Genomic DNA, 27,109 nt, shown 5'->3' on the forward strand with positions numbered 1-27,109 from the left:
AATTTGTAGAAAGGCGGAAGTGAAGCTAGAAGTGGGAGGAGACGAAGGCCATTAGAGCTCTTTACTACTACGCCTGTGCAGGTAAGGTGTTTGTGGGGATTTTCTCTTCTAACTCGCTGTGCGGCGAGCTTCACTGTAACCACCAGAAGGTACGCTAATTCCCTGGGTAAGGTCTGAATTAGGCCGATAGATTAAGAGCTTAACTGTCCCGACAAAGGTTTCTTTAAGCCCCGTTTTAGAAGGTCACGTCTCAGCTGCTTGGCTGACGTTGACAGGCGGACTGTAGCAGGCAAACCGCGCCGCTAGCCTTTAGCATCGCATTCATTCATCTACCTTAACTACTGCAAATATGCAAGAATGGGCCAATCAGCTATGCGTGAGTAACGGGTCGACCAGCGTCTCTAGTCGTTTACTTGTCTACGAACATTGAAGCTAATTTTTTGTTACGTAAACTGCCTTTCCGCACTCACTTTAGATGCTAATGCCATTGTAGCAAGATGCTAGTCAGTTAGCAGCCTTTCCTCCACTTTAGGGAACTGAGTAAATTATGTTAAAGTCAGTTTTTGTGTTAAATATTTGCATTGTTGGTTTGTAGTTAAGTTTGAAATGTCTGTATTGTGTTGTCAGTTTATTTTCAAAAGCATTTTCGCTAAAAGTGAGCCGAATTCGCTAGCTCCTCTGCTCAGTTGTGTGAACTCATATCTTTTACATTAAAGCTAGTTGTTAGCTACCAGTTAGATGTTGACAGCCTCTTAGGAGTTTTAAAATGACACTTTAAACGTGAAGACTTGGAAGCCAAAACTATAAATTATTTTATATCTAAAACCAAACACTGGATATCAACTCTTGCATATTCAATCGCATCTTTTGCTGTTATAGTTAAAGTGGGAAAACATGAATAAAGTACACTGTAGAGGATCCCCCCCCCCCCCCCCCCCCCTTAAATTATGAAGGTATTTAATAAGATACATATCATTGCTGGGTAAAAGATTTAGTCAAATATCTTAACATAACTCAGTGAAACATGTTCTTGAAACACAATTAAAATAAAAATATTTTTATTTATGTGCTGTAGTCTAGTGTTTAATGTTTTGTTATGTTTTTGTACTTTATTGCGCTTAAAAGAAGAACCATGCACTCTGAAATACTATGTTATGGCCCATGTTGGCTTGATATTACAATTTTTACTAAAAGTGTCTGATTCATTGTGTTCAGTTTTTTAATTTGTCGGTGTGTATTTGGGGATTTTGCGTTATATGCTGTAAGAATTTAGACAGTTAGCCAATTAATGTTATGTATATGTTTTGAATGGTTCATATTATACTTCTATATAAACTTAAACGTGTAATTCGACACAAGTTCTGATTCATGTGCAGCATCTGAAAGTCCATGCTGTCACACAAACTGTTGAAGATTGTTTAGGTTTTGTTCAAATGAAAGTCGAGATGTGAGACATGAACATCACATTAGCACATACTCTGCAGAATGCATTCAGGGTTGGCCAACAGAGTTGTTGTTGGCTTTGTTAAAGCATTCATCTAAATGGGACATGTTGGGATCTGGTTTCTCAGCAAAATCCATTGTTATCTTTCCTAATATGCTGGCTGTTTTCTGGAGAAGACAGGAAATTCCTTTATTTCCCTTTGTTTGCACTTCTAGCTTTTCCTTTTCCCTTCTGATAATAACAGTTTCCACTTGTGCAAGGACTTCTAACTTTCTCCTAACTTTGGCAGGAGAGCCGACAGTTTGGATCCAAGATGACGGACTCAAAGTACTTCACCACTACAAAGAAAGGTCTGATAACTTACAGGTTGCTAAATTATATAGAGTGTTAAAACACCCGAGTGAGAAGCTTTAGTTGTTTGATAATTCAATACTTTGTATAGGATTAAGTATGTGCTTGTAATAGTGCAAACAGTCATTATAGTGGTTGAGTGATGCGAGGATTTGCTGTTTCAGGGAAACTCTGGTTAGGATCACATTTAAGTCAATAATTGCCATGTATTAACAGTCATATTTATTATTTAGCTTGTTTTGGATAAAGCAGGACAAACTAGTAAACACTTTGTAGGTTATCGTGCAATATTCCCACGATGACGAGATGAAACTCGCAGCTCAGAAAACACAGATTAAAGCCATTTGGCTTTTCTAGATTTAAACAAGTTTCTTCGACTTCAGTTTGTGATTTGAATTAAATGTGTGTATCTGACAGATCACAAAATAATATGGCAACCAAAATTGTTTTAGATGTATTTAATAGTGACAAAAATTGTAGTTGTAACACACATGGATGTTCAGACTAAGTGTAAGTACCTAGCCCGGCTCACTGACAAACATAAAAAGTGAAAGGCTTTCATTTCACATGTAATCGGTATGTATTGGCAGTAATAATGTCTGATGATGCCTTTCTGCAGCTTCTTACTGAAAAATCAATGGGCAGGGTGCTGCAGCCTCCAAAATAAAATAAGGTTCAGTTAACACAACTCTACAATAAAAATCTGATCTTAATTGTGTATCAGTTTCAGCCAGATGCACCTAAGCACAACAAAGATGGTTTCATTATGAGGTTGTTGCTCACATTTTTAAGACCATTGCAACCCTCTCATTTTGTATTTATGTAGTGTTCTGATGGATCTCTGTATTATAACCTGTTTGCTTCTGCATCCTGTACGCTTCCTCATTTCTTTATGCTAGAACCAGATCCTAATTATTTTTCCTCTTTTGTTTGTTCAGGGGAGATTTTTGAGCTCAAGGCAGAGCTGAACAGCGATAAGAAGGAGAAGAAGAAGGAGGCTGTGAAGAAGGTCATTGCATCAATGACAGTGGGTAAAGATGTCAGGTGAGCAGGTGGAACTACTAAAAACTGATGATTATTTAATCCGTTCCTGTTCTGAGGTCAGTAGTTACAGTACAGACTGTTTCCTCCTGCAGTGCGTTGTTTCCAGATGTTGTGAACTGCATGCAGACGGACAACCTGGAACTGAAAAAGCTGGTTTACCTTTACTTGATGAACTACGCCAAAAGCCAGCCGGACATGGCCATCATGGCGGTTAACACCTTTGTGAAGGTAATCTCAGTTTGCCGCTGCTGTAATTTCATTTTCTGTCTTTGGAGGTTAAACAGTATTTACATTATTTGGCTTTGAAAGAGTTGGACTACGCCAAGGCTACCCTTTATCTAGGGATGCACCGATGGATCGGCATTTGATCGTAATCGGCCGATAGCGCCCCTATCGGTTTTGATCGGAATTTTCAAAATAGATCAAAGCAAACCGATCAGGTAGGGTTGTCACGGTAACCAGTGTAGCGGTAAACCCCGGTAAAAAAAAAGTTGACAATAATAATAACCGTCTTGTTTTTTAAAAAACTATATTATCTTGGTGGGTTTACCGTGGCTGCGGTGTAGGCGCGGTGACCCTTACCAGCCACCGTATCATCGGCTGAAGTTGCCGGCGGCACGTGCACGCTTTGTTGTTTACAACAAAAACTTTCTTGAGGCTAAAGCTGAAATAATGGTCAAAGGAGGAGACGACAGCGCTCAGGAGGACATTTATTATCCCTCAAAGAAGACAAAGTCGGAAGTACGGGCATATTTTAGATATTTGAAGAATGCCGAGGGAGTTTATAGAAGACGGACGGACGGCTATCCTGTTTGCAGCACGAGCAGAAAAAGTGTCTGTGAAAGGCAGCAACGCTTCAAATCTCATGACAAATCTGCGTGACCATCACCCACAACTCTACAGTCAACACAAGGCAAGCTAACGTTAGCGTTTTAGCTAAAATGCGTGATCCGAGGATTTGGGTTGAGGGAGAATGCAACGAGTGGCTATATAAAGCAGCCGCAGCGCCGCTACCTGCATATAAACCGTGTCGCGGACACCCCCATGTTGAAATGACGCTATGCATTACGGGGCTCCCAGGGGCAGATAAGAGTTGGTCTCTCTCCGAGAATAATTATAAATTTAACAATGATTACTGCCTGATGACATTTTCCCACATCTGCAAAGCTTACTGGAAGGACACAAACCGAGGACAACATTCTCCTGATATAGGGTTTATTACTCAAGTAAAGGTAAAAAAGTATCTGATTAGAAGGCTACTTGAGTACTGAGTATCATCTGATCTAATATTTTTAAAATGATGACATCAAACAGACACAAAATAAGAAGTTATGGGCAAATATTGGTATTTTAAAGACTAAAGGGGAAAAATGTAAACAATTAAACAACATAATTACAAAATAACACATTTTAGGCAAAATTTAGACACAAACTGAGGACAATATTTCCTGACCTACAGGGTTTATTTAATTGTGTGAAAATGCAGCACGTTTAAAAAAAAATACCGCGATAATACCGAAAACCGTGGTAATTTTGGTCACAATAACCGTGAGGTTAAATTTTCACACCGTGACAACCCTAATACAGACCATTTTAGATTAGGTTACATTTCCTTTATTCCCAGATTATGTAGTTTGTAGCACTCATTATAATGTTGTAGAAAATTTCTGGCCAATCCACGTGATCGGTATCGGTGATCGGTATCGGTGATCAGCATTCTTTGATATCGGTATCGGTGATCGGCAGCAAAAAACCTGATCGGTGCATCCCTACCTTTATCACAGATTCTGTTCATAACTTTTATGGACAGGATTTCAAGGCGCAGCCAAGGTGTTGAGGGGATCTTATTTGGTGGCCTGAGAATCAGGTCTCTGCTTTTTGCAGATGATGTGGTCCTGTTGGCTTCATCAGAACGTGATCTTCGGCTTTCGCTGGAGCGGTTCACAGCCGAGTGTGAAGCAGCTGGCATGAGAATCAGCTCCTCTAAATCAGAGACCATGGTCTTGATTCGGAAAAGGGTAGAATGCCTTCTCAGAGTCAGGGATGAGGTCCTGCCCTAAGTGGAGGAGTTTAAGGATCTTGAGGTTTTGTTCACAAGTAAGGGAAAACTGGAGCGTGAGATGGATAGGTGGATTGGTGCTGCATCTGCAGTGATGCGGGCGACGTACCGGTCTGTTGTTGTGAAGAGAGAGCTGAGCCAGAAGTCAAAGCTTTTGATTTACCGGTCGATCTACATTCCTACACGCACCTACGGTCATGAGCTTTGGGTAGTGACTAGGGTTGTCACGGTGTGAAAATTTAACCTCACGGTTATTGTCACCAAAATTACCACGGTTTTCGGTATTATTGCAGTATTTTTTTAAACGTGTTACATTTTCACACAATTAAATAAACCCTGTATGTCAGGAAAATATTGTCCTCAGTTTGTGTTTAAATTTAGCCTAAAATGTGTTATTTTGTAATTATGTTATTTGTTTACATTTTTTCCCTTTAATCTTTAAAATACCAATATTTGCCCATAACTTATTTTTTGTCTATATGATGTCATCATTTTAAAAATATTAGATCAGGTGATGCTCAGTACTCAAGTAGCCTTCTAATCAGATACTTTTTTACCCTTACTTGAGTAATAAACCCTATATCAGGAAAATACTGTCCTCGGTTTGTGTCCTTCCAGTGAGCTTTGCAGATTTGGGAAAATGTCATCAGGCAGTAATCATTGTTAAATTTATAATTATTCTCGGAGAGAGACCAACTCTTATCTGCCCCTGGGAGCCCCGTAATGCATAGCGTCATTTCAACATGGGGGGTGTCCGCGACACGGTTTATATGCAGGTAGCGGCGCTGCGGCTGCTTTATATAGCCACTCGTTGCATTCTCCCTCAACCCAAATCCTCGGATCACGCATTTTAGCTAAAGCGCTAATGTTAGCTTGCCTTGCGTTGACTGTAGAGTTGTGGGTGATGGTCACGCAGATTTGTCATGAGATTTGAAGCGTTGCTGCCTTTCACAGACACTTTTTCTGCTCGTGCTGCAAACAGGATAGCCGTCTTCTATCAGCTGTCCCTCGGCATTCTTCAAATGTCCAAAAAATGCCCGTACTTCCGACTTTGTCTTCTTTGAGGGATAATTAATGTCCTGAGCACTGCCGTCTCCTGCTTTGGCCATTATTTCAGCTTTAGCTTCAAGAAAGTTTTGGTCGTAAACAACAAAGCGCGCATGTGCCGCCGGCAACTTCAGCAGATGATACGGTGGCTGGTAAGGGTCACCGCGCCTACACCGCAGCCACGGTAAACCCACCGAGATAAGTTTTTTAAATAACAAGACGGTTATTATTGTCAACTTTTTTACTGGGGTTTACCGCTACACCGGTTACCGTGACAACCCTAGTAGTGACCGAAAGAACAAGATTGCGGCTGAAATTAGTTTTCTCCACAGGGTGGCTGGGCTCTCCCTTAGCGATAGGGTGAGAAGGTCGGTCATCCAGGAGGGGCTGGGAATAGATCCGCTGCTCCTCCACATGAAGAGGAGCCAGTTGAGGTAGCTCGAGCATCTGATTAGGATGCCTCCTGGACGCCTCCCTGGTGAAGTTTTCTGGGCATGTCCAACCAGAAGGAGGCCTAAAGGGAGACCCAGGACACGGTGGAGGGACTATGTCTCTCACTTGGCCAGGGAACGCCTTGCTATTGAGCAACGAATAAAGTGGCGTACTCATTACTACTGATGTCAATGAGACAGTCAGCCATACTGTGTTGAAGAACACGCAAATACATCCTTTTTATGTTTATTGTTTGTTTATTTTATTTGGCAGATGCTTTTATCCAAAGCGACTTACAATTTATAACCTATAGGGCATGTTGTGATCTGTGGGGGAAACCGGAGTACCCGGAGGAAACCCACGCATGCATGGGGAGAACACGCAACTCCACGCAGAAAGGCCGCAGCCGAGTTTCGAACCTGCAACCTTTGTGCTGCGAGGCAACAGTGCTAACAACTGTGCCACCATGCAGCCCATTTTCTAAATAAAGGACTAAAGTACCTCTATCTGCTCTTGACTCAAAGAAAAGCACAAGTCTAATAGTCCAAAGTTGATGCCAAAGCCGTTTCAAACGAGCCGTCACAGTCTTCGCATTATCCTGCCCACCAGACCAATGGAGCGCTGTGTTTTTTTTTTTTTTTTTTTTTTTTTAACTAGAATTTATCTGATTTCACGATAAAACTTGTGACATCTCTGATCCACATAGGACTGTGAAGACCCCAACCCTCTCATCCGGGCCCTCGCTGTTCGCACTATGGGCTGCATCCGTGTGGATAAGATCACAGAGTATCTCTGTGAGCCGCTGAGAAAATGTCTGAAGGACGAGGACCCCTATGTGAGGAAGACGGCCGCTGTGTGCGTAGCAAAGCTTCACGACATCAACGCCCAGCTGGTGGAAGACCAAGGATTCCTGGACACTCTTAAAGATCTAATCTCGGACTCCAACCCCATGGTATGACTCCCTTAGGATGCTAGGAACGGCTGTTCTATGTGACACAGCTGGTTACAGCTCTGCCTAATTAACTTTGAACACGGTTATTGTTACTCTTATCAGAATTCTTGTCTTCCTCATTAGGTTGTAGCAAATGCTGTGGCTGCCCTGTCTGAGATTGCAGAGTCTCATCCCAACAGTAACCTGATGGACCTAAACCCCCAGACCATAAACAAGTTGCTGACAGCTCTTAATGAGTGCACAGAGTGGGGACAGATATTTATTCTCGACTGTCTGGCTAATTACACTCCTCGTGATGACCGCGAGTCCCAAAGGTAGGAGACCTGCTGCTGTTGCTAATACGCTTTCTCCTCCCACATGTAAGAGGGTTTATGTTCCCCTGGGGGCTTTATTTAATTTTCATCTCTCCCCCCCCCCCTCAATATGATCAACATTTGCCAGCATCTGCGAACGCGTCACCCCGCGGCTCTCCCATGCCAACTCTGCAGTGGTGTTGTCGGCGGTTAAAGTTTTAATGAAGTTCATGGAAATGCTCCCCAAAGATCTGGACTATTACGGCACTCTGCTGAAAAAGCTGGCCCCCCCGCTGGTCACGCTCCTGTCTGCCGAGCCGGAGTTGCAGTACGTGGCGCTCAGGAACATCAACCTGATTGTGCAGAGGCGGTGAGTCTGGATCTCTTTGCTAGCTTTAATTATTCTGATCATTCTTTTATTCATTTTTCTCATTTATTTGTCTTGTAGCCCAGAGATCCTGAAACATGAAATGAAGGTTTTCTTTGTCAAGTACAACGACCCGATCTACGTCAAACTAGAGAAGCTAGACATCATGATTCGCCTTGCATCTCAAGCTAACATTGCTCAGGTGACGCGCTGACTCCTAGAACCAGAGTTCTCTCTAAAGAGGTGATGTTTGTAACACGGCTATCTGTGTCTCCCTGCAGGTGCTGGCTGAGCTGAAGGAGTACGCCACTGAGGTGGATGTGGACTTTGTGCGTAAAGCGGTCAGGGCCATTGGCCGCTGTGCCATCAAAGTGGAGGTGGGTGGAGATGGCCGCATGGTCACATGTTTCCTGTAGCTGGTGTGAGGCAAAGGTTTATGTTAGTGCTCATATATGCTACTAATTAATCTCAGTCTGTTGAATGCTCAGCAGTAAGACGCCACTTCAGACACAAGGTGGCTCTGTTCCTAACAACATTCCCTCAGTTTATCAGCATTTTAATTTCAGGTATAAATTGCTTAGTCATCATTTTCTTAATCATCCAGTTGAACATGACTAAATTTAATTTATTTTAGGTGAGATTTTACTGTGAAGATAATCCTAAATATATATTCTTGCTTTTCTTTTTCTGAAATTAGTCTCGTGCTGTGACATCTTTGGTATGGGGGTAGATTATTTCCATGTGTGCCCTGTTTTAATTCCAAGGACTTCAGTGATTATTTTCTGTTTGTCTCCCCCGCTTATTAGCAATCAGCAGAGCGCTGTGTCAGCACCCTCCTTGATCTCATACAGACCAAGGTCAACTACGTGGTGCAGGAAGCCATTGTGGTCATCAAGGACATTTTCCGCAAGTACCCAAACAAGTAATTTTCCTCCTACACGAGTCATTTAAACACGCTCTAAAGACTTCTATACAGTTACTAATTCAAAGATCTTGTATGGGATACAATTTGTGCCTAAAGTATCAACCAAATAAAAGTTGTTATTCAAAATATACTCAAATATAGCAACAAGAAAAACATTTCAGAAGCGAAGGTGTCAATTACAAAACAAAAAATGTCTCTTAAAAACAAATTAAACTCATTCATAAGTAAATATTAAGATTTCAAAATTATATTTGTATAATTTTATTCTTTGACCCATCTTTTTGGTAATAAACAAATTCAGCTTAACTGAAACTGAGGCTTTTATTTTGAAGAGTATGTATTGGTTTTGCCTGCAGCTCTTTACTTTTGTTAAACGTGATTTTGCTTCTGCTTTAGGTTTTTGAATTTGAAAGTTTCAGTGGGAGGGGCTTATCAGAGCTTCAGTCTTATTGTTTGAGGGTTTGGAGTGAGTGGCTTGAGGTGTTTGCCATGCACAAACTTCCACTGAGGCTTTCTGTCATAAGCAAAAACTCAAGAGCAGTAACAAAATCAATGTCCAGAAAAAGCCATCAGCAAAAACAAAACATGCCCTTCAGAATAAAAGCCTAAAAATGTATGAGTACAGACTCATTTACAAGAGTGCAGTATGAATGCGGATTGGCTGCGATGCAGATGCGGGTATAGAGCTGCAGGATCTTTCCATATGGTTTCTAATTTTTCTGGATGCCACATGTGGATCATCATCCACAGGCGCAGTGGTTAGCAGTAGGGCTGCAACAACGAATCGATAAATTCGATGAAAATCGATTACTAAAAGCGTTTGCAACGAATTGCGTCATTGATTCGTTGTGTTGCACAACTCTTCCAAAAGTCCCCTCCCCTCCCGCCCGCCGTTGTGTGCAGACCGGAGAGCCGGCAGGTGTTTGGAAGAGGAACATGGCAGAAGCAGCGAGACCCAAAAAAAGTAAAAACTTCTAAAGTTTGGGAGCATTTTCAGTTAAATCAGGCGAAGACATTTGTTACCTGCAACGTTTGTAGGTTGGGGGGGGGGGGACTCGCGCTGCTGTAAACCGGTTCCGCCGTCACATTCCCGCAGAAACTGGTTGATCACACCGGGGCCAGACTACTAACATGTTGTTTTACAACCATAATGTCCTCAGAAGCGAAAACGCTTTTAAAAGGGAGGGAGGAGTCCTAACTGTTGTGTTGTGCGAGAGTGCAGTTATATACTGGTTAATATTTTTTTGGGTTCAGTTGCTTTCATGTGGCCTAATGTGAGTCTATTTGGGATCATTGGAATGATCAGCAGCATTTCTTGATGTGACTTTATGGCAGTTGCCCAGGGCATCATCACAAGGAGGATGGCATTCATTTACTTTTGTTTTATTTGGTATTTTTTCAGTCATTTTTGGAAATGATTAATTTTGATTAATTCACAGCCTATGTTTAATTACATTAAAAATTAGTTGTTTGACATCCCCGATTATAATAAATGTCTACAGATGAGATCAAACAAAACATAAGAATTGCCCTTAAAGAGCAAGTCACCCCCAAATAAACTTTTTTTTTTTTGCTGATAAACTAAATAAATGAGTGTCTAATCGTGCTGCAGACACGTGTAGTCAATAATTTGGCACTTCAGTGCATCTTAGTTAAAATTTAAATATTCTGCCTAAAACTGGCAGTGTTGTGCCGTTGTCAGGTAAAAACTCTGCACTGTATTTTAATTTAAATCTGCCACCGCTATTGGCTAAGAAGTATGCTATGATGTAAACTGGTACATTATGATGTCACAATGCTGTCGTGAGCCTGAGTGTGTGTGTATTTGTTAGCGGCTCCGCCCTCTCGGTCTGCCAGGCAACAGCATGTGTTGCATTTTTCAAACATGAAGTGGGAGTGGAGTTAGACTCTGGTAGGGGTTGACTTGCTCTTTAAGCTGTTTAACTTGGACCAAGCATTTTAGGTCACAGATAGGTGTAGCTTAGGGTCTCTGTCTATACACCTTATAAGACAATTTAGGTGATGGCATGTTGTTTTTCTGCTATTGAACTGTTTTCTAATAATGTTGTGTTTAATAAAGTGAAGGAAGGAGAGAAATAACTTTTCCCTAGCAGTTTTTAAAAATGTCCCTATGTAATCCGATTAACCGATTAATCGTGTCGAGACCCCATCCGATTCATCGATTATCCAAATAATCGTTTGTTGCAGCCCTAGTTAGCAGCGGTTAGCGCTGTCGCCTTGCAGCACGAAGGTTGCAGGTTCGAAACTCGGCTGCTGCCTTTCTGCGTGGAGTTGCGTGTTCTCCCCATACATGCGTGGGTTTCTTCCGGCTACTCCGCTTTCCCCTACAGATCACAACATGCCCTATAGGTTATAGATTGTAAGTTGCTTTGGATAAAAGCGTCTGCTAAATGAATAAACAAACATAAAAATAAACATCATGAAGTTGAAGAATTTACGTGAGCCAGGCAGGAAGTGAGTTTTACCTGTGCGGTGCATCTGGTTTATTTCAAAATAAAACTTGTATTGAATCATTCTGGCCATCTTCTTTTGTTATTAATGACCAGGATTTCCATTCGTAGTGTATGATATTTTGATAAGACAAGTGATACGTTTTTCTTCCACCAACTCCTCTCTCAGGGTATCTGCGGGTCCTTAAAAAGTCTTAAATTTGCTTTTCCAAATTTAAGGCCTTAAAAATCCTTAAAAATTACAAATCCTTAAATACAGTTTCCAAAGGTCTTAAATTACCAAAGACCTAATAATCAAGATTCTTTTATTTCTATAAAAATTTCGTGAATTTCTAGTGTTAAGTGTTTTTTGTGTATGATATTGGCATAAACGGAACTGTACACATTCAGTTGGTTGTTATAGGGGGCTATTTTTAGATGAGCACATTAGCTGGTTAAGCTAGTGGGAGCTTGCGCCATGGGGAAGTGCAAGTTTAATGGTAACTGGATGGCTAATCCCACGTTCGCGACGTGGTTAGCACTGGTTCCAGGCAATAGCTGGAAATTATAGCTTAAATTTAATTTAAAAATTTTGCTTTAATTTTCCTTCCACCAAAAATGCACACCAAATGTTCTCCAACAAGAACATTAGTTTGCATTACACAATTAGATGTTTTGCCACAGTTACACATGGTCAAAGGTCATTCTGATTTGGCTGCAGCGTGACTTCTTCTGTGGGGTGGATTCATGTGCCAGACAGAAAGTTCCTGCTCAGCAGCACACACTGTCACCCCAGAGTCGTGAGCCTTTAAGAGAGTTGCTTTGCAAAGCTTCCAGCTCCACATGGTTCACGCCTTGAGCTAAATGAGTCACCATATAGTCGAGCTCTTCTCTCTCCTACCAATTAAACATTTGTGCCTCAGCAGATTTTTTATTAAAACCATTATGTAAATGGGGTTAGTAATTAGTATGGATTTTTATGTAGATCAGACGTACTGTACCTCAACCGCTCCAAAGAGCATTGTGCATTAGAAGCTAGCATAAAAGGCTAAAACTGTAGACTAAAGAGAACTAAATAATACATTTGCATTTCTCAGGCTTCCAGAAAGCACAAGTTCAAAGTAATGCTAATGTTGCTTTGGGTTTGCTATGAAAGGCTTTTTATGCTGGAAAGCAGACAGTTAGTCAGTACCTGGTTTTAAAAGCTGTCCATTTTTCCTGTTTTAGCATAAAATAAATGAATGCATATTTAGGGAAATTGCAGTAATTTCAGCTTATTTCCACCTCCAAACGTACGCATTTTTCTTATCTGTTCAATTTTACTCTAATGTTGTTTTGTGTGACCATTTTTAGGTATGAGAGCGTGATTGCCACCCTGTGTGAGAATCTTGACTCACTGGACGAGCCGGAGGCGCGCGCTGCCATGATCTGGATTGTGGGAGAGTACGCCGAGCGCATCGACAATGCTGATGAGCTGCTGGAGAGCTTTTTGGAGGGTTTCCATGATGAAAGCACTCAGGTGTGTTTAGTCATTCACAGGGGTTGTTGTTGTTTAAAAAAGAATATTTAATCAGTTACTACTCCTATAATTTGCAATCACTGGCAACGTTTACACGGGCACAAGTAATCGGAACGAATGCCCTATCAGATCCAAAATTCTTCATGTAAACATGTCAATTGGAATATTCTGATCTGCTGCGGACTGATGGGAATGAAATTCAATTTTGAGAGAGGTGGTTTTGTCCGATCATTCCGATTGACATCCACGTACACACTGATTCGGATTCTTGGAGTAAAACAAAAATGCCTGCTGTGCATGTGTGCATCTTCGACGTGACGTCTTTCCACCTTTGCAGACAATCGGGACAAGTCAAAAACATGGCGGGAGTTAAATGGAAGTTAGAGGAACTGTAGCATTACGTACAGCTGAGCCTGTAGCTTAAAGCAATCAGTAAAAACAAAAGCAAACAGGTAAAAATGTGACGAAGGTCCATAACGGGAGAAAAAAAACGTATGGCAACGGACAAAGCTAGAGATTATGAAAATAAAATGTGAAGGGAAAGATGTGCGGACAAGATAACGTTTGTTTACAATTTTATTCTGGGAAAGACAACTCTGCACAATCTACATAATCTGACAATGATTGGTGTATGTAAACTCGCGTCATGATCGGATCATTTCAGTTAGTGTCCACGTAAACAGAGATTTGGGATTTCCGATCAACCAAGATTTGAATCGGATAGCAGAAATTTGGCTCACATACGTAGCTACTGTTGACAGTAGGGTTGTCACGGTAACCAGTGTAGCGGTAAAACCCGGTAAAGAAGTTGACAATAATAATAACCATCTAGTTTAAAAAAAAACTATTATCTCGGATCACCGTGGCTACGGTGTAGGCGCGGTGACCCTTACCAGCCACCGTATCATCTGCTGAAGTTGCCTGCGGCACATGCACACTTTGTTGTTTACAGCCAAAACTTTCTTGAAGCTAAAGCTGAAGTAATGGCCAAAGGAGGAGATGGCAGCACTCAGGACATTTATTATCCCTCAAAGAAGACAAAGTCGGAAGTACGGGCAATTTTTGGATATTTGAAGAATGGCGAGGGACAGCTGATAGAAGACGGCTATCCTGTTTGCAGCACGTGCAGAAAAAGTGTCTGTGAAAGGCAGCAACGCTCATGTCTCCTCTCATGACTTATCTGCGTGATCATCACCCGCAACTCTACAGTCGACGCAAGGCAAGTTAACGTTAGCGTTTTAGCTAAAATGCGTGATCCGAGGATTTGGGTTGAGGGAGAATGCAACGAGTCGCTATATAAAGCAGCCGCAGCACCGCTACCTGCATATAAACCGCGTTGCTGACACCGCCATATTTGGTATGCATTACGGGACTCCCAGGGGCAGATAAGGTTGGTCTCTCTCCGAGAATAATTTTGAATTTAACAATGATTACTGCCTGATGACATTACTCAAGTAAGGGTAAAAAAGTATCTGATTAGAAGGCTACTTGAGTACTGAGTATCATCTGATCTAATATTTTTAAAATGATGACATCAAACAGACAAAAATAAGAAGTTATGGGCAAATATTGGTATTTTAAAGACTAAAGGGGAATAATGTAAACAAATAAATAACATAATTACAAAATAACACATTTTAGGCAAAATTTAGACACAAACTGAGGACAATATTTTCCTGATATACAGGGTTTATTTAGTTGTCTGAAAATGTAACATGTTTACAAAAATACTGCGATAATACCAAAAACCGTGATAATTTTGGTCACAATAACAGTGAGGTTAAATTTTCACACCGTGACAACCCTAGTTGACTTAAAGTTTGGATGCTGTAGATAAAATACAGCAATGCTTAAATGGCTTGAAAGAGAAAAAAAATCCAATGAGTAAATATTCATGTTTAAAAATAATCATTTATAATAACACTTTTTTAGAAATATTCAGTTTAATTCCCCTTTTATGACTCGTTTTTAAAAAACTGTTTCAGTTTGAGTCAAACTTGATTAAAGAGCAACTGTCACCCCATACCAGAGTCCATCTCGACATTCATTTCCTGTTTTAAAAATGCACCACAAGGAGGCGTTGCCTGGCAGACTGGAAGATGGAGCCCATAACAAATACACTAACACACACAGGCTCACAGCGGCATTGTGACATCATATGGGACCTCTTAGCCAATAGATGGCAGATTTAAATTAAAATGTAGTGCAGTGTTTTTACCTGAAGAGGGCAGAACACTGACAGTTTTAGGCAGAATATTTCAATTTTAACCAAGAAGCACCAAAGTGCCAAATTATTGACCAAACATGTCTCCAGTACGACTAGACACCCATTTATATAGCAAAAAACGTTGACTTGGCGGTGACTTGCTCTTTAATGACGCAAGTCACACAAGAGGCATTAAACCCATAAAAGACTGTCCCTGTGAGGTAAATGGCTAATTTATCACGTTATTCCCATGAAAAATAATTGTCCATTCCCTTCTTGTGCAGAAGGAAATCCGTTTTACCAAAAAAATTTTTCTTAAATATGAAAACAGTGTTTAACCGTGTTTAGCCAAGGGGTATTTTTAAAGATCATAACAAAGCTGCATTTACAGTCTTAAACATTATACACATGAGTGGCTGTTGACTTGATTTATTCCTTCATTGTGACCTTTAGGTGCAGTTGCAGTTGTTGACGGCAATCGTCAAGCTGTTCCTGAAAAAGCCTACAGAGACGCAGGAGCTGGTGCAGCAGGTTCTGAGCCTCGCCACACAGGTGGGTGGGGGGGACAAATCTTCTGCTCATAAATGGTTTTATCCGTACACACTAAGCTGTCTGATCTGTCCTTTACACTTTTATTCATTTATTTTGTCATTTGTCTTGATCTGACACAGATAGCCATGACGTCTGTTAGGATTTGAGTTGAAAAGATGGGAGATGGATTTGTTTCTTTTTCTAGTTGATGGATAAAACTGTTTGGTGCTTCAACAAAGTTGGCAGAAAGCTGAAATTTGAGTGAAATCTTCCATCATCGCTCACGAGGACTCTTCTACTCGGACATTTTTTTTTAACCGGCTTTTAAGCTCACTTTCCTTTTGCTGAAACTCCATGAAATGTGTGAATGTTACTTATTTTTTTGTTAACAAAAGTGTGCAGTAGCACGTAGCTTCATGCATTCTCCAAATCCCAGCGCCCCAGTGTCTCAATTCTACACTAAAAAGTCTCGACATCAAGTTTTTATTTAACAGTTCACTGTTAAACGCCTTCCTGCAGGATTCTGATAACCCAGACCTGAGGGACAGAGGCTACATCTACTGGCGTCTGCTGTCCACGGATCCTGTGGCTGCCAAGGAGGTGGTTCTGGCTGAGAAGCCTCTGATCTCCGAGGAGACAGATCTGATTGAGCCTACTCTGCTGGAGGAGCTCATCTGCCACATTGGTACTCTGGCCTCCGTTTACCACAAACCCCCCAGTGCCTTTGTTGAGGGCAGCCGGGGTGTTCAGCACAAGAGGCTCCCGGGCAGTACTGGATTGTGAGTCATACGTGTTTTTATTTTAATTTATTTTTCTTTTCCAGTGCAGGCAGAAAGTTGTGTTTACATATGTGGACTTGTCTGTTTGACTTTGTTTCATTTAAACCTTCTGTGTAGCTGTTCTAGGTGGCTGGATAGTTGTGTAAATGGCTAATCAAATCAAAATGATTGTGCAGTTTGTAAATGTGTGTGTTTTATGAATTAATTTCATTTTTTTTTCCTCATTTCTTCCAGAGGGGAGAGTTTGGAGAGCCCAGACACTGGCTCTGCTGCTGGGGGCTCTGATGCTCCACCTGCTGTGATCCCATCCCAGGGAGACCTCCTCGGTGACCTTCTCAATCTTGATCTGACGCCTCCTGCCACCACTGGGCCACCGCCGCCGCCCACCTCTGGCATGCAGCTGGGAGCCATGGACCTCCTCGGAGGAGGACTGGACAGCCTGGTGTGTTTTCTACACACATCAGTTTGATTAACTCTTCTACCTAAAGCAGCTTTTTAACCAAATAACTGTTATTTATTTTTAATTGACATTCTTTATTTTTTCTTGAACTTGCGTGTTCTTTCTTTGTTTAATATGCTGCTCCTGCAGATGGGGGAGGAGTCTGAGCCGGTAACTACAAGGAGGGATGATCTTTACCAGTCATTTAAGCCCATCCTCTAAATATTCATCTAAAAGAGCCCAGACAGTGCTTTTGTAACAGTGGAGTTATTTTGGGATTCTACTAGAATAGCATCAAGCAAAAGCAGCACGTTTGCCGTTCCCCCCCCCCCCCCCCTTGTCACCTCGTCTCTTAAAAGCTCTTTTTAACAGCCCGGTCTGCTCTAATTGGTCAGTCCACCCAGCCAAAGAGTGTTGTTGATGTAACAATTAAAAGTGGGTCAGAGCCGCCTACAAGCTGTGTACACTCAGAGAATGTTAACAGGGTGGGACGCTACTCTACTCTCGTCGCGTCACTGAAATCACCATGAAAACGGCAGCTGATGAGTCTGTTAGGACCATCTCACTATTTCAGTCCTCCTTTTCCTGTTCCAAGTCTTCTAGATACGATCAGGCGGGGAGGTGATGTGTAAAGGGTGCTATGGAGGTGTTTTGTTTATGCCCTCATATGTAACCCGTTACAAATAACAGTTGTCATTGTTTTTGGTCTTTTATGGTTATCTACTGATAGAACTCGCATAAATTAACATCTTTGAAATACATTTTCGTTATTGTCATTAAATGTTCCAGCTTTTTCCTAATGATCACCGTCTGGTGAAGGGTCAAAACTCCTGACTCTCTTGGGAGTTGTTTTATGTCTCGATGACAATTTTATTTCTGGCACAAATTTAAAAAGTCAGATTATTGGTCATTGGGCCTGAACAATCTTCGTTTTTCAATAGAAACTGCGATTCATTAATTTTTTTAAACGATGTGATCTTGTAATCGTCAAAACAGGTATTTATTTCATAAAAAATTTTTTTGCAGCGATCGTGACTGATCCTGACCTTTTATATAAATATTTTACACATCTAGGGTTATCTCAAGGTTTTAGAAGAGCTACAGCAACAGCAGCGAGCGGCTGTGGAGGTTACGGGACCCTGATGCTTGAGTTTGCAGCGGGATATAGTTTTATTTATTTTTAATTGGTAATTTTCTTTTTCTGTGGCACTTCTACTGTATATATTGGTCATAGCTGTGGTTATCTGTCGCCGTTGCTCATTTAGTGGCCGAGTCTCATTTGCCCGCTTCCTGCAACAGGGGAAAGGGAATTACCAAGAAACTATCTTTGTGGAGTTGAGGTAAATATGGTGTTAGCGCAGCGCTTTTTGTGCTTATTTGAGTAATAACTTTTCATGTGGTGATGGTGTGATGGCATTTCCTGTCATGTTTGTAAATATTACTGTACGTTGTGATTATTGCGTGGAAGTGAATCAATCTGATGAATTTTCACAAAATCATTCAGCCTTACTTGTCGTTACGTTGACGAACTCAAAGCGTCTGTTAAGTGGTGCCTATAAAAACGTGTTCTAAAGACCAGGAGAACGCAACTCCTACAGATTCTCGTAGAGTCTTGCACTCGCACAAGCCCGTGTGATACGATCAGCACAGCGTGGGCTCTTTATTCACTTACCCGTAGTTTCCATACACTATCATCTCATATTGTCGTGACATTTATCATGTTAAGTCTCACTCCATCTCTGTTGTCTTTGGATCGTTCATCTTCTGATCAGCTGCCCATTCCCCTGCGCTCGGACACTCGGTCACCTCAGGTTCCACATCAGTCCTCATCGTCCCCAGATTACAGCCCCACTGAGGTTGGTCCTGGAGGAGCACGCTGGACCAGTAAAGGCCAGCATCAGCCTAGAGCTCAACACCACTTGTCCCTCTGCTGTCCCATGTCCTCTCGGTAGCTTTGTGTTGCTCTGCTTGTTTTCCTGCTCCATCTAGTTAGGGTTCCAGTGTTCCGTCTCTCTTTAGGTTTGATCTTTGTTTTTAGTCTTTAAAACGCTAAAGACAAAGTTATCGAGCTGCATTTGAATGAAACCAATCACTTGGGTTTGTCTGCAGACATCTCCCTACTGTTATTTGTTACAGACCACCCCTCCTCTCATCCTCCTCCACCCCCTCAGAAGATCCTGTAGTTTTAACATCAACTTTTATTCATTTATGATGTTTTGTTCACAATGAGTTTTTCTTTTCCTTTCTCCTCGTGTTCAGCTTGGCGGAGACCTTGGAGGAAGCTCTGCTGTAAGTCGTTTTCTAGTTTTCTTAGGCCTTCATCGCTAATGCAATGCACCATTTCACGTGTTCTCTGTGACCCACAGATGGGAGCTGGTTTTGGTGCTGCTCCAGCCGCATCGCCAGCCTCGTTCAGCGCTCCTGTTAGCGGCGGCCTGGATGACCTGTTTGATCTTGGAGGTGGAGTTGGGATGCCCATGGGAGCCTACAACCCCCCCAAAACGGTGAGTCCATGTGCTGGAATGATTCCCTAAAGGAGTTCATCATGGGTGGCTTTTAAAACCAGCCTCTCTGTTTAGGTTTGGCTCCCAGCCATGAAGGGAAAGGGCCTGGAAATATCCGGCACTTTTGCCCGCCGGGCCGGAATCATCCAAATGGAGATGACCCTGATCAACAAAGCGATGAGCGTCATGACTGATTTTGCCATCCAGTTCAACAGAAACAGGTAGGAAGAGCTTTTATCTTACAGCTATTTTCATTTAAAGGGATACTTTGCAACTTGTTCATATTTTTAAATAATTTTCTTGAGCTAAAATGTGCTAAAATGACCCTTTAATGAAGTGTCACTCAGACCCCCACAGCCCTCTGGCCAGAATACCTCATTTGCAACTTTGGAGTGTCGGTCCGGTCTAGTGGACTTGGAAATGGAATAAAATGAGCTGACATATCTGGCACTACAGTCTGCTTCCAGCACGTTTCCTGCATGTTTTAGATCATGAGCACAGCTGATTTGTTTAATTTAGTGATGAATCACTCCTGTAGACACTAATGAGGGCTGGGAGACGTTTCAGCTGTTGGATTAAAGGGATATTATGGAAGTTTGACAGCCCAAACATGTATAGAAATAATACATTTCTTCTACATGCATTCTACTGCAATGCCCTGGTCCTGTAGAATGAGCCCTGGCATTTTTACTGTGATTGCCTGTTTTTCTGTAAGATCACAGAAAAAGAGAGATGCTCGGGTCGAGCAGGCTGCTTCATGCGCGTTCACGCTCAGGCATCGCCCGTAGCATTTGCTATCAGTAGCTTTAGCAGCAGAGAGTGAGGTAGTGCCACTTTGTCGCTGTTCCTAATGCCTAGTGACAAAGCTAGCTACATTTCTGAGGACGCTTAGCTACTTTCTGTAGAACTTTCTTCTAGATATTTCCTGCAAATTAGCAACAAAATAGCCATTTTCGTTTCGAACCGTTCTTTGGTTTGACGTTGTTTCAGGTGTCGTCAAGGATATAAAAGTTACAGAGAGTGTCAATGCTACTAGAGTGTAGCTCACCTTGTAAGATGTCTGACTCCCATGCAGAAGACCTGGGTCCGATTCTGGATGTGAACATAATTTATTTGGAGTTTCTTTTTTACATTAATGGTATATTTTTTTCCGTAAGATGCCCAAATTTTTATTTGAGACTCGCCGAACGGCATTGAATTCACAGATAAAAAAGATGTGGGTTCAACTTTCGTTTTGGAACAACTTTCCAAGCAAGGGAAGGGAATGATCTGAGCATGCAGGAGGACTGACCCATCATAAACCTTTGTCGGCTGTGCTGAAGAGAAAGGTACAGAACCAAATTATTTAAGCATGAAATTTTAGAGAGAAAGATCATAAATGTTAAGTGCTCGCCTCGCAATCGGAAGGTTGCAGGTTCGAGACCCGCTCAGTCTGTCGCTGTCGTTGTGTCCTTGGGCAAGACACTTAACCCACGTTGCCTGCTGGTGGTGGTCGGAGGGACCGGTGGCGCCAGTGCTCGGCAGCCTCGCCTCTGTCAGTGCGCCCCAGGGCAGCTGTGGCTACATTGTAGCTCATCCCCACCAGTGTGTGAATGTGTGTGTGAATGGGTGAATGACTGATTGTGTTGTAAAGCGCCTTGGGGGGTTCCAGGACTCTAGAAGGCGCTATATCAAATACAGGCCATTTACCATTTTACCATTTAATTAGCTGCGCGTTCTCCTGTCCCCCCCCCCCCCCCCCCCCCCACACACACACACACAGGACTGTCTCAGCTGTCATTTTTGTCAAGGAGTGTGCACGTACAGCATGCACGCCTCGTGCACGAGCCTACTATTGAAGCTGCCGTTACGCTTTTGGCCTGAGGGGGCAATCACGAGCATAAAAATTCAAAAGTCTGTAAAGTCCCTTTAAGGTGTAAAAATGTTGAACGCACAGCAAGGAGATGAGATTTGCTTTTGGTTCTACAAACGGGCACTAGGGGGTGCTAAAAGTGCCAACTGTCTAGTCACCATTTGAAAAACAGATTTTTGACCCTTTTATCCACTTTGTGTTTCTCTGCAGCTTTGGCATCGCTCCAGCTGGACCTCTCCAGGTTCTAACTCCTCTGAGCCCAAACCAGACCATTGAGGTGGCCCTTCCCCTGAATACTGTTGGACCCGTTATGAAGATGGATCCACTCAACAACCTGCAGGTGAATTATCCCCTCTGTGCTTGTGCCGCTTCTTGTACAAATCACTTTAGACGTTTTATGTTTAATCAGTTAATTTAATTTTGACTCCATAGTATCGCGACTTGGATAAATTACCGGATGTCGGTCTAAACCGGAGAAATGATGACTGATAGAGATTTGTTACGCAAGAGTGAGACTGTTGAGTCAGTGTCCTGAAAGTCTGCCAATCTGTAATGCACCTTTGCTCTTATACACCCATGCTGTGCTTAAATATGAAAAAGACAGACTGTTTCAAAAGGTTATTTGAAAAAAAAAAAAAAAAAAACAGCTGGTGTCTGTTTGGTTCTGGTCAGGGTGGTTCCTTTTAACTGGGCAGAATGGTGGACGGCTGCAGCTGTGGAGAGAAGATAAGAGTGAGGAGGGATGATGGAGGTTAGGACAGTCATTAGTCGACACATGGCTCCTTTGTCTAACTAGGCCTCAGTGGTGCTGCTAACCTTTCTACTCTGCTGCCTCCTGGCCCTGTTTTGATGGGACCAGCTGTCTGATTTGACAGGTTCCCAAATATGATTTGTTCTGCCGGTTCCTAGGTTTATCTATCACACGGAGCCATTAAGCCCTTTCATATTTGTTTAAAGAAATGTCAGAACAGTTTTTTTCATAGCTCTTCATCTTGGATAATCAAATCAGCAGGTTTAGGGGACACGATTCGGTGCCCTTGGTTGGCTGTTCAGCTGCCATTAATTCTTCTGCAAGGACACAGCAGATAAAATGCATCACAATTGTTCTGTGCTTACGTAAATGTAAACCCAAAACATCTGGATCTGGCTCATCTCAGATTCATCTTGACATGCCCAATAAATGTGCGTTAAACATCCAATGTGACTAATCAGCACATCATCACCAGCTGAACTGAACCAGTTGATCTCAACTCCTCATCATTTTAATTGGTTTGAAGCATCACAATCAGCTTTCTCGTTAAATGCATGACTGTTGCTGCTGATTAGCATTTATGATCTTTCTCTCTAAAATTTCATGCTTAATCACCATTTAATGATTTCCTTGTGGATTAGCCGGGTTAGCCGGAGCAGGTGCAACAGAAGACAGCCTACATTACTTATTCAGTCCTTCTGTTTATTATCTCTAGATTTTGTCATTGTTTTTGTTTTATTTATTTATTTGATCTACTGAATTTTAATATAATGTGCGGGCCTTTTTCAGCAATCAAAATATTCAAATAAAAACACACACTTGAGAACTTGGCTGCATCTAGTGGAGTGTGACATTTAAACATGGAAAAATATTCCAAATGAAGTATCCATTCTTTGCACTTGTATGAGGACCTCTTGGTCAGTGAAGGACACAGCGATGCTTTATTTCAGAGCTTTAATGTCTTGAAAGCTGAATGTCCGTTAGCAGTGCTGCACCTTTTAGCCGCCCAGGTTCACTGAGATACCCTTTTTTACTGGTTTTAAATACAATTGGCCACTCGAAGAAAACATGCAAGCTGAAGAAGGAAATGGTCTTCTACTCCTATCACCTGCATTAGCCGCAGGAACAAAATGGACGAGGGGATGCAAGGATTAGAAAATCCTGACAGATCTACGTCACACTGTAAATTAACATTCATGGACTCACCCACCTTGGCTCATGACGGGGAAGGCTGTTGGTTTAGCATCCAGGAAACCGCAGAGAACGTGTCTGCTAGTAGAAGCTAACTGTTAGCATTAGCAACTCTACCACACAGCAGAACTCCTTCATGCTTGTGTTGGTTAAAACATAGTTTTAAAGTCAGTGGTAGTGTTGCTGTTAGCCAATCAGAGATGAGATGTTCAAAAATCTGGATTAATAATGAGTAAGACTATAAATCCTTCCATTTTCTCCTCCGGCTAACTTCTAGTTCCTGAAACTGAAACACCAGAGCTTTTTTTTCCCCCACAGAGATCGACTCACAAGGCAATCATTTAAGTCGGAGACCATTTCAAATCTATTGACCTAACGAGTGAATGAGAGCTTTACAGCTTCTTGCATGGATGAATTATTTATGAGTCCTTCGTCTCCCATCCTTGGCTGAACTGCACTTCTTTATAAAGCAGGCTGATCCGTGTTGTCTGCTGCTTATTACAGATGTCTCCTTTAAACAAACATGTGCTCTCACGTCTTGTACCGAAGCCTCCAGGGCTCTAATGCTAACAGTCATCATTTACTAAGTCCTACTCTTCTGACCTCCACTTGTTTGTGTTTTATTTGAATCTCTTTTTGATGCTTTCAGAAAAAGCTTTTTATAGATGAATGAGTTTTGATATGTTTAGTCTGTAAAAACAAGTCTCTTGCCCGTCTTACTTTGAGAGGTGGTCTCTAATAAAGACACGTTAATTGGTAATTAACTTGCATTCAACAACCTGCAATGGTTTCTTTAAAAACCCGAACAGAGATTTCTGCTTTTAGAAGCAAAAAGAAGAATTAATTAACATTTTGGTTTGGTTTTAAATACCTGAAAGAAACAATCTGTGAAATAGACCGGGCTCCTCCGTACGAAAGGTTTGATTTATTGGGGCAGCAGTAGCTCAACAGGTTGAGCGGGTTGTCCAGTAATCGGAAAGTTGCAGGTTTGCGTACTCGGCAGCCTCTCTGTCAGCGCGCCCCAGGGCAGCTGTGGCTACATCGTAGCTCATCACCATCAGTGTGTGAATGTGTGTGTGAATGGATGAATGATACACTAGTGTAAAGCGCTTTGGAGTCCTTACTCTGAGGCGCTATACAAGTGCGGGTCATTATCATTTACTTGAGTTTATTCTTTCTAGCGTTCAGACAACCCTCGGATGGATTTAATTCTCTCATCAGAGCCTTGTTCGAGTAAATGAATCCATTATTTTTCACCTGTTGAATAAGCATGAAGCCAGATGAACGCCTGTGGCAGCTGGATCAGTGAAGTCCTCGGCACAGAAACCACGTAGCAGGACCGTTTTTCATCGTTTATTACTGATCCAGGATTTGCCTCATAGAGAAGCAAAACTCAGGTCACCAGAGGTCATTTTTAAAGGAATCTTCTCAGATTTATTAGAACAAAAGAGAAGAAGAAACAAATAAAGTGAATGAAAACGTTTTTGTTGACTCGGTTGTAAAGAGTTCAGAGCCCCTGACTAAAATAGCCAAAACTGGTGCTTAAATGCCAACAGATGGTCGGGTGATTAAATTTCTATCTGTTTAATCATAATCTGATGTTTAACATCTCATGTCAGAAATAAAGTCGTGGCAGATTTCAGCAGTCAGACGCGTCAGCAGGGAAATGACAGATAGTCGGTGTTAAGCGTGAGTTACCATGGAGATATAGACAAGAGTGGGACGCAACCTCTACTTCACATCAGCGGAGCGGGACAGTTTACCTGCGACAACAATGCTGTTGATCTTTTTATAGTTGGCTTTGTTCACCATGTTTGTGATGGAAACGATTTTCAAGTCTGAAATTAAAGATCCGGTGCAGTTTTCTTTATAAATGTGAAGTTATTTGGTCTGACAAGACCATCTAATTATGAAGTCACTTGATTATGAATCTGTAAAGCATCTTTTCGAATAAACTTCTGGAGATTTTCACAGCTTTGTTTTACTGCCAGTAAAAAAGTAACTTAAGCAGATGGATTTCAGATCATCTTTCTATTTTCTCTGAGATTTTGTTCACGTTGTGGCTGATTTTTAGTGAAACCCTAAAACAAACTCAGAATAATTGTCATTTCAAAGGGCTTAAAAACTGAGTATTAATTGACGTCATGTTGATTCCCCCCCCCCGTTGCCCCCTCCCCTCTTCCTGGATATAATCCCCCCACAGGTGGCTGTGAAGAACAACATTGACGTATTTTACTTCAGCTGCCAGTACCCCATCAGCGTGCTGTTCGTGGAGGACGGGAAGATGGGTGAGTGTTTCTTTGCTAAAGCACTTCACTCAAAAGCCTTGAAGCTTCGCTGACGTCAGAGACATGGAGTAATGAGTCGTCTCTGAAAGATTGATGCGTGCGCGGCTGTCCACCTGCTGGAGGACTCCGTCACTTCCCGTGGCAGGGCAGATTGTACTGCTGCCATTTTATTTTTAGTTTTTTGTGTTGCGGTTTGATTTGTTGGATGAAAATGTGCTGGCATTTCTTCCTGTAGAGTTTTGTGATGGGGCTAGCAGCGGGACGGCTGCCAGCAGCTGTGAGCTAATGCTTCAGAGGCTAAGTCACAGCAGGACACCTTTTGTCTGGAGAGAAACTACACTACTCGCACTATACTGGGGCGTTTTTCAACGCATCGTGGGATAAATAACCGAAAATGAATTGACCATGTGTATTTTATTGACTCATCCAGTGGCTTCTTTTTATCAACAGAGCGACAAGTTTTCCTCGCCACATGGAAGGACATTCCTAATGACAATGAGTCCCAGTTTCAGATCAAAGACTGCCATCTGAACTCGGGTAAGAAGTCTGATCGAAGAGCGGAAAACAAAAACGCATCACTGCCACTTTTGTTGGAAACTGCTCAGTTGGAGCCATGTTGATCTCAATTCTGATCCCTGCTAATGAAGCAAACTGCATTTGATGAGTGCTCATCAGCTGCAGCCACTATTTATGTGTCATAATTTAGTTTTACGGCTTAATGGAGAGTTACTCTTGACAGATTGAATTTCTTCTCTTTGAACAAAGATGCAGGATTTCACATCCTCATGGGGTACAGCAGCAAGACTGAGGCTGAGCAGAGACACTAATTCAAAATTAGTGACTGTATCTTTGTTTCTCAGACAACCTGCAGTAAAAAAATTTCGGGTCTGATAAGGGGGAAATAAATTCTTCAGGGTCTGCTGCATTTAGTAATTGTTTCTGCAGACGGCCACAGAGCTTGCCAGGAATCAGAGAGGGACTCTATGCACTGAAATAAAACCAAGCTGCCGGTTTAAACGTATAAATGTTCTGTTAACAGACGCAGCCTCCAGCAAACTTCAGGGTAGCAACATCTTCACCATAGCCAAACGGACCGTGGATGGACAGGACATGCTGTATCAGTCCATGAAACTCACCAACAGCATCTGGGTGCTGGCGGAGCTCAGGGTGCAGGCAGGAAACCCCACCTACACTGTGAGTATCCCATTGCTTCTAGTTGAGTCTGAGGTGATAGATGGTTACCTTCTGTATTCTAGGTGTTAGACACACTTTTTTAGAAACCTTTAACCACGAAAATTGAAATTATTCAGAGAAATGATTTCACTTTTTATAGTTTATTGAAAATATAATCAAGCATTTTAAGTATTTCTGCATAAGTTTTAGTTTATAAAGTTAATCCTATTGCGTCTAATCTTAAGGTGATCATATTTTTATTTTCATAAAAGAAGACATTTAATCTGCTCTGGGACCTGGCCTGCTGATGATGTCACTCTACGGCAACACCACTCAGAACTGTGTTCATTTTGATGGGAGCTTTTAATTTCGTTATTTTTATTTATTTATTTTTTTTATTTTAGTCATCCAATGTGTTTTTGTTTCAGTCTCAGGCGACTAAAGGAAAAAAAGGCACATTAATCTGACTATATATAACAAAAACATTGTTAGAAATACCAAAACACACATCA

The 27,109-nt window shown here is 41.8% G+C and overlaps 1 protein-coding gene across 5 annotated transcripts in view; it reads left to right on the forward strand.

The window, feature by feature from the left end:
• The window catches only part of ap1b1 (adaptor related protein complex 1 subunit beta 1), a 35,257-nt gene continuing 8,148 nt past the window's right edge, over nt 1-27,109 (forward strand). The window contains exons 1-22 of one of the 5 annotated variants that reach the window (XM_015973026.3): nt 1-81; nt 1,734-1,794; nt 2,734-2,839; nt 2,932-3,067; nt 7,084-7,329; nt 7,453-7,643; nt 7,771-7,992; nt 8,071-8,191; nt 8,271-8,366; nt 8,796-8,911; nt 12,718-12,883; nt 15,543-15,641; nt 16,140-16,399; nt 16,634-16,841; nt 16,989-17,009; nt 19,098-19,127; nt 19,205-19,342; nt 19,418-19,563; nt 21,405-21,534; nt 25,340-25,424; nt 25,875-25,961; nt 26,464-26,618. In XM_015973026.3, coding sequence (XP_015828512.3) covers nt 1,758-1,794; nt 2,734-2,839; nt 2,932-3,067; nt 7,084-7,329; nt 7,453-7,643; nt 7,771-7,992; nt 8,071-8,191; nt 8,271-8,366; nt 8,796-8,911; nt 12,718-12,883; nt 15,543-15,641; nt 16,140-16,399; nt 16,634-16,841; nt 16,989-17,009; nt 19,098-19,127; nt 19,205-19,342; nt 19,418-19,563; nt 21,405-21,534; nt 25,340-25,424; nt 25,875-25,961; nt 26,464-26,618 — 2,796 coding nt within the window. In that variant the 5' untranslated portion in view covers nt 1-81; nt 1,734-1,757. Of the gene's footprint in view, nt 167-251; nt 377-1,733; nt 1,795-2,733; nt 2,840-2,931; nt 3,068-7,083; nt 7,330-7,452; nt 7,644-7,770; nt 7,993-8,070; nt 8,192-8,270; nt 8,367-8,795; nt 8,912-12,717; nt 12,884-15,542; nt 15,642-16,139; nt 16,400-16,633; nt 16,842-16,988; nt 17,010-19,097; nt 19,128-19,204; nt 19,343-19,417; nt 19,564-21,404; nt 21,535-25,339; nt 25,425-25,874; nt 25,962-26,463; nt 26,619-27,109 lie in introns of those variants that run through there. The other 4 variants (XM_015973028.3, XM_015973027.3, XM_015973024.3 and 1 more) reach the window with 4 other exon arrangements.

The sequence above is a fragment of the Nothobranchius furzeri genome, chromosome 17 (assembly GCF_043380555.1).
Source record: "Nothobranchius furzeri strain GRZ-AD chromosome 17, NfurGRZ-RIMD1, whole genome shotgun sequence".
NCBI lineage: Eukaryota > Metazoa > Chordata > Actinopteri > Cyprinodontiformes > Nothobranchiidae > Nothobranchius > Nothobranchius furzeri.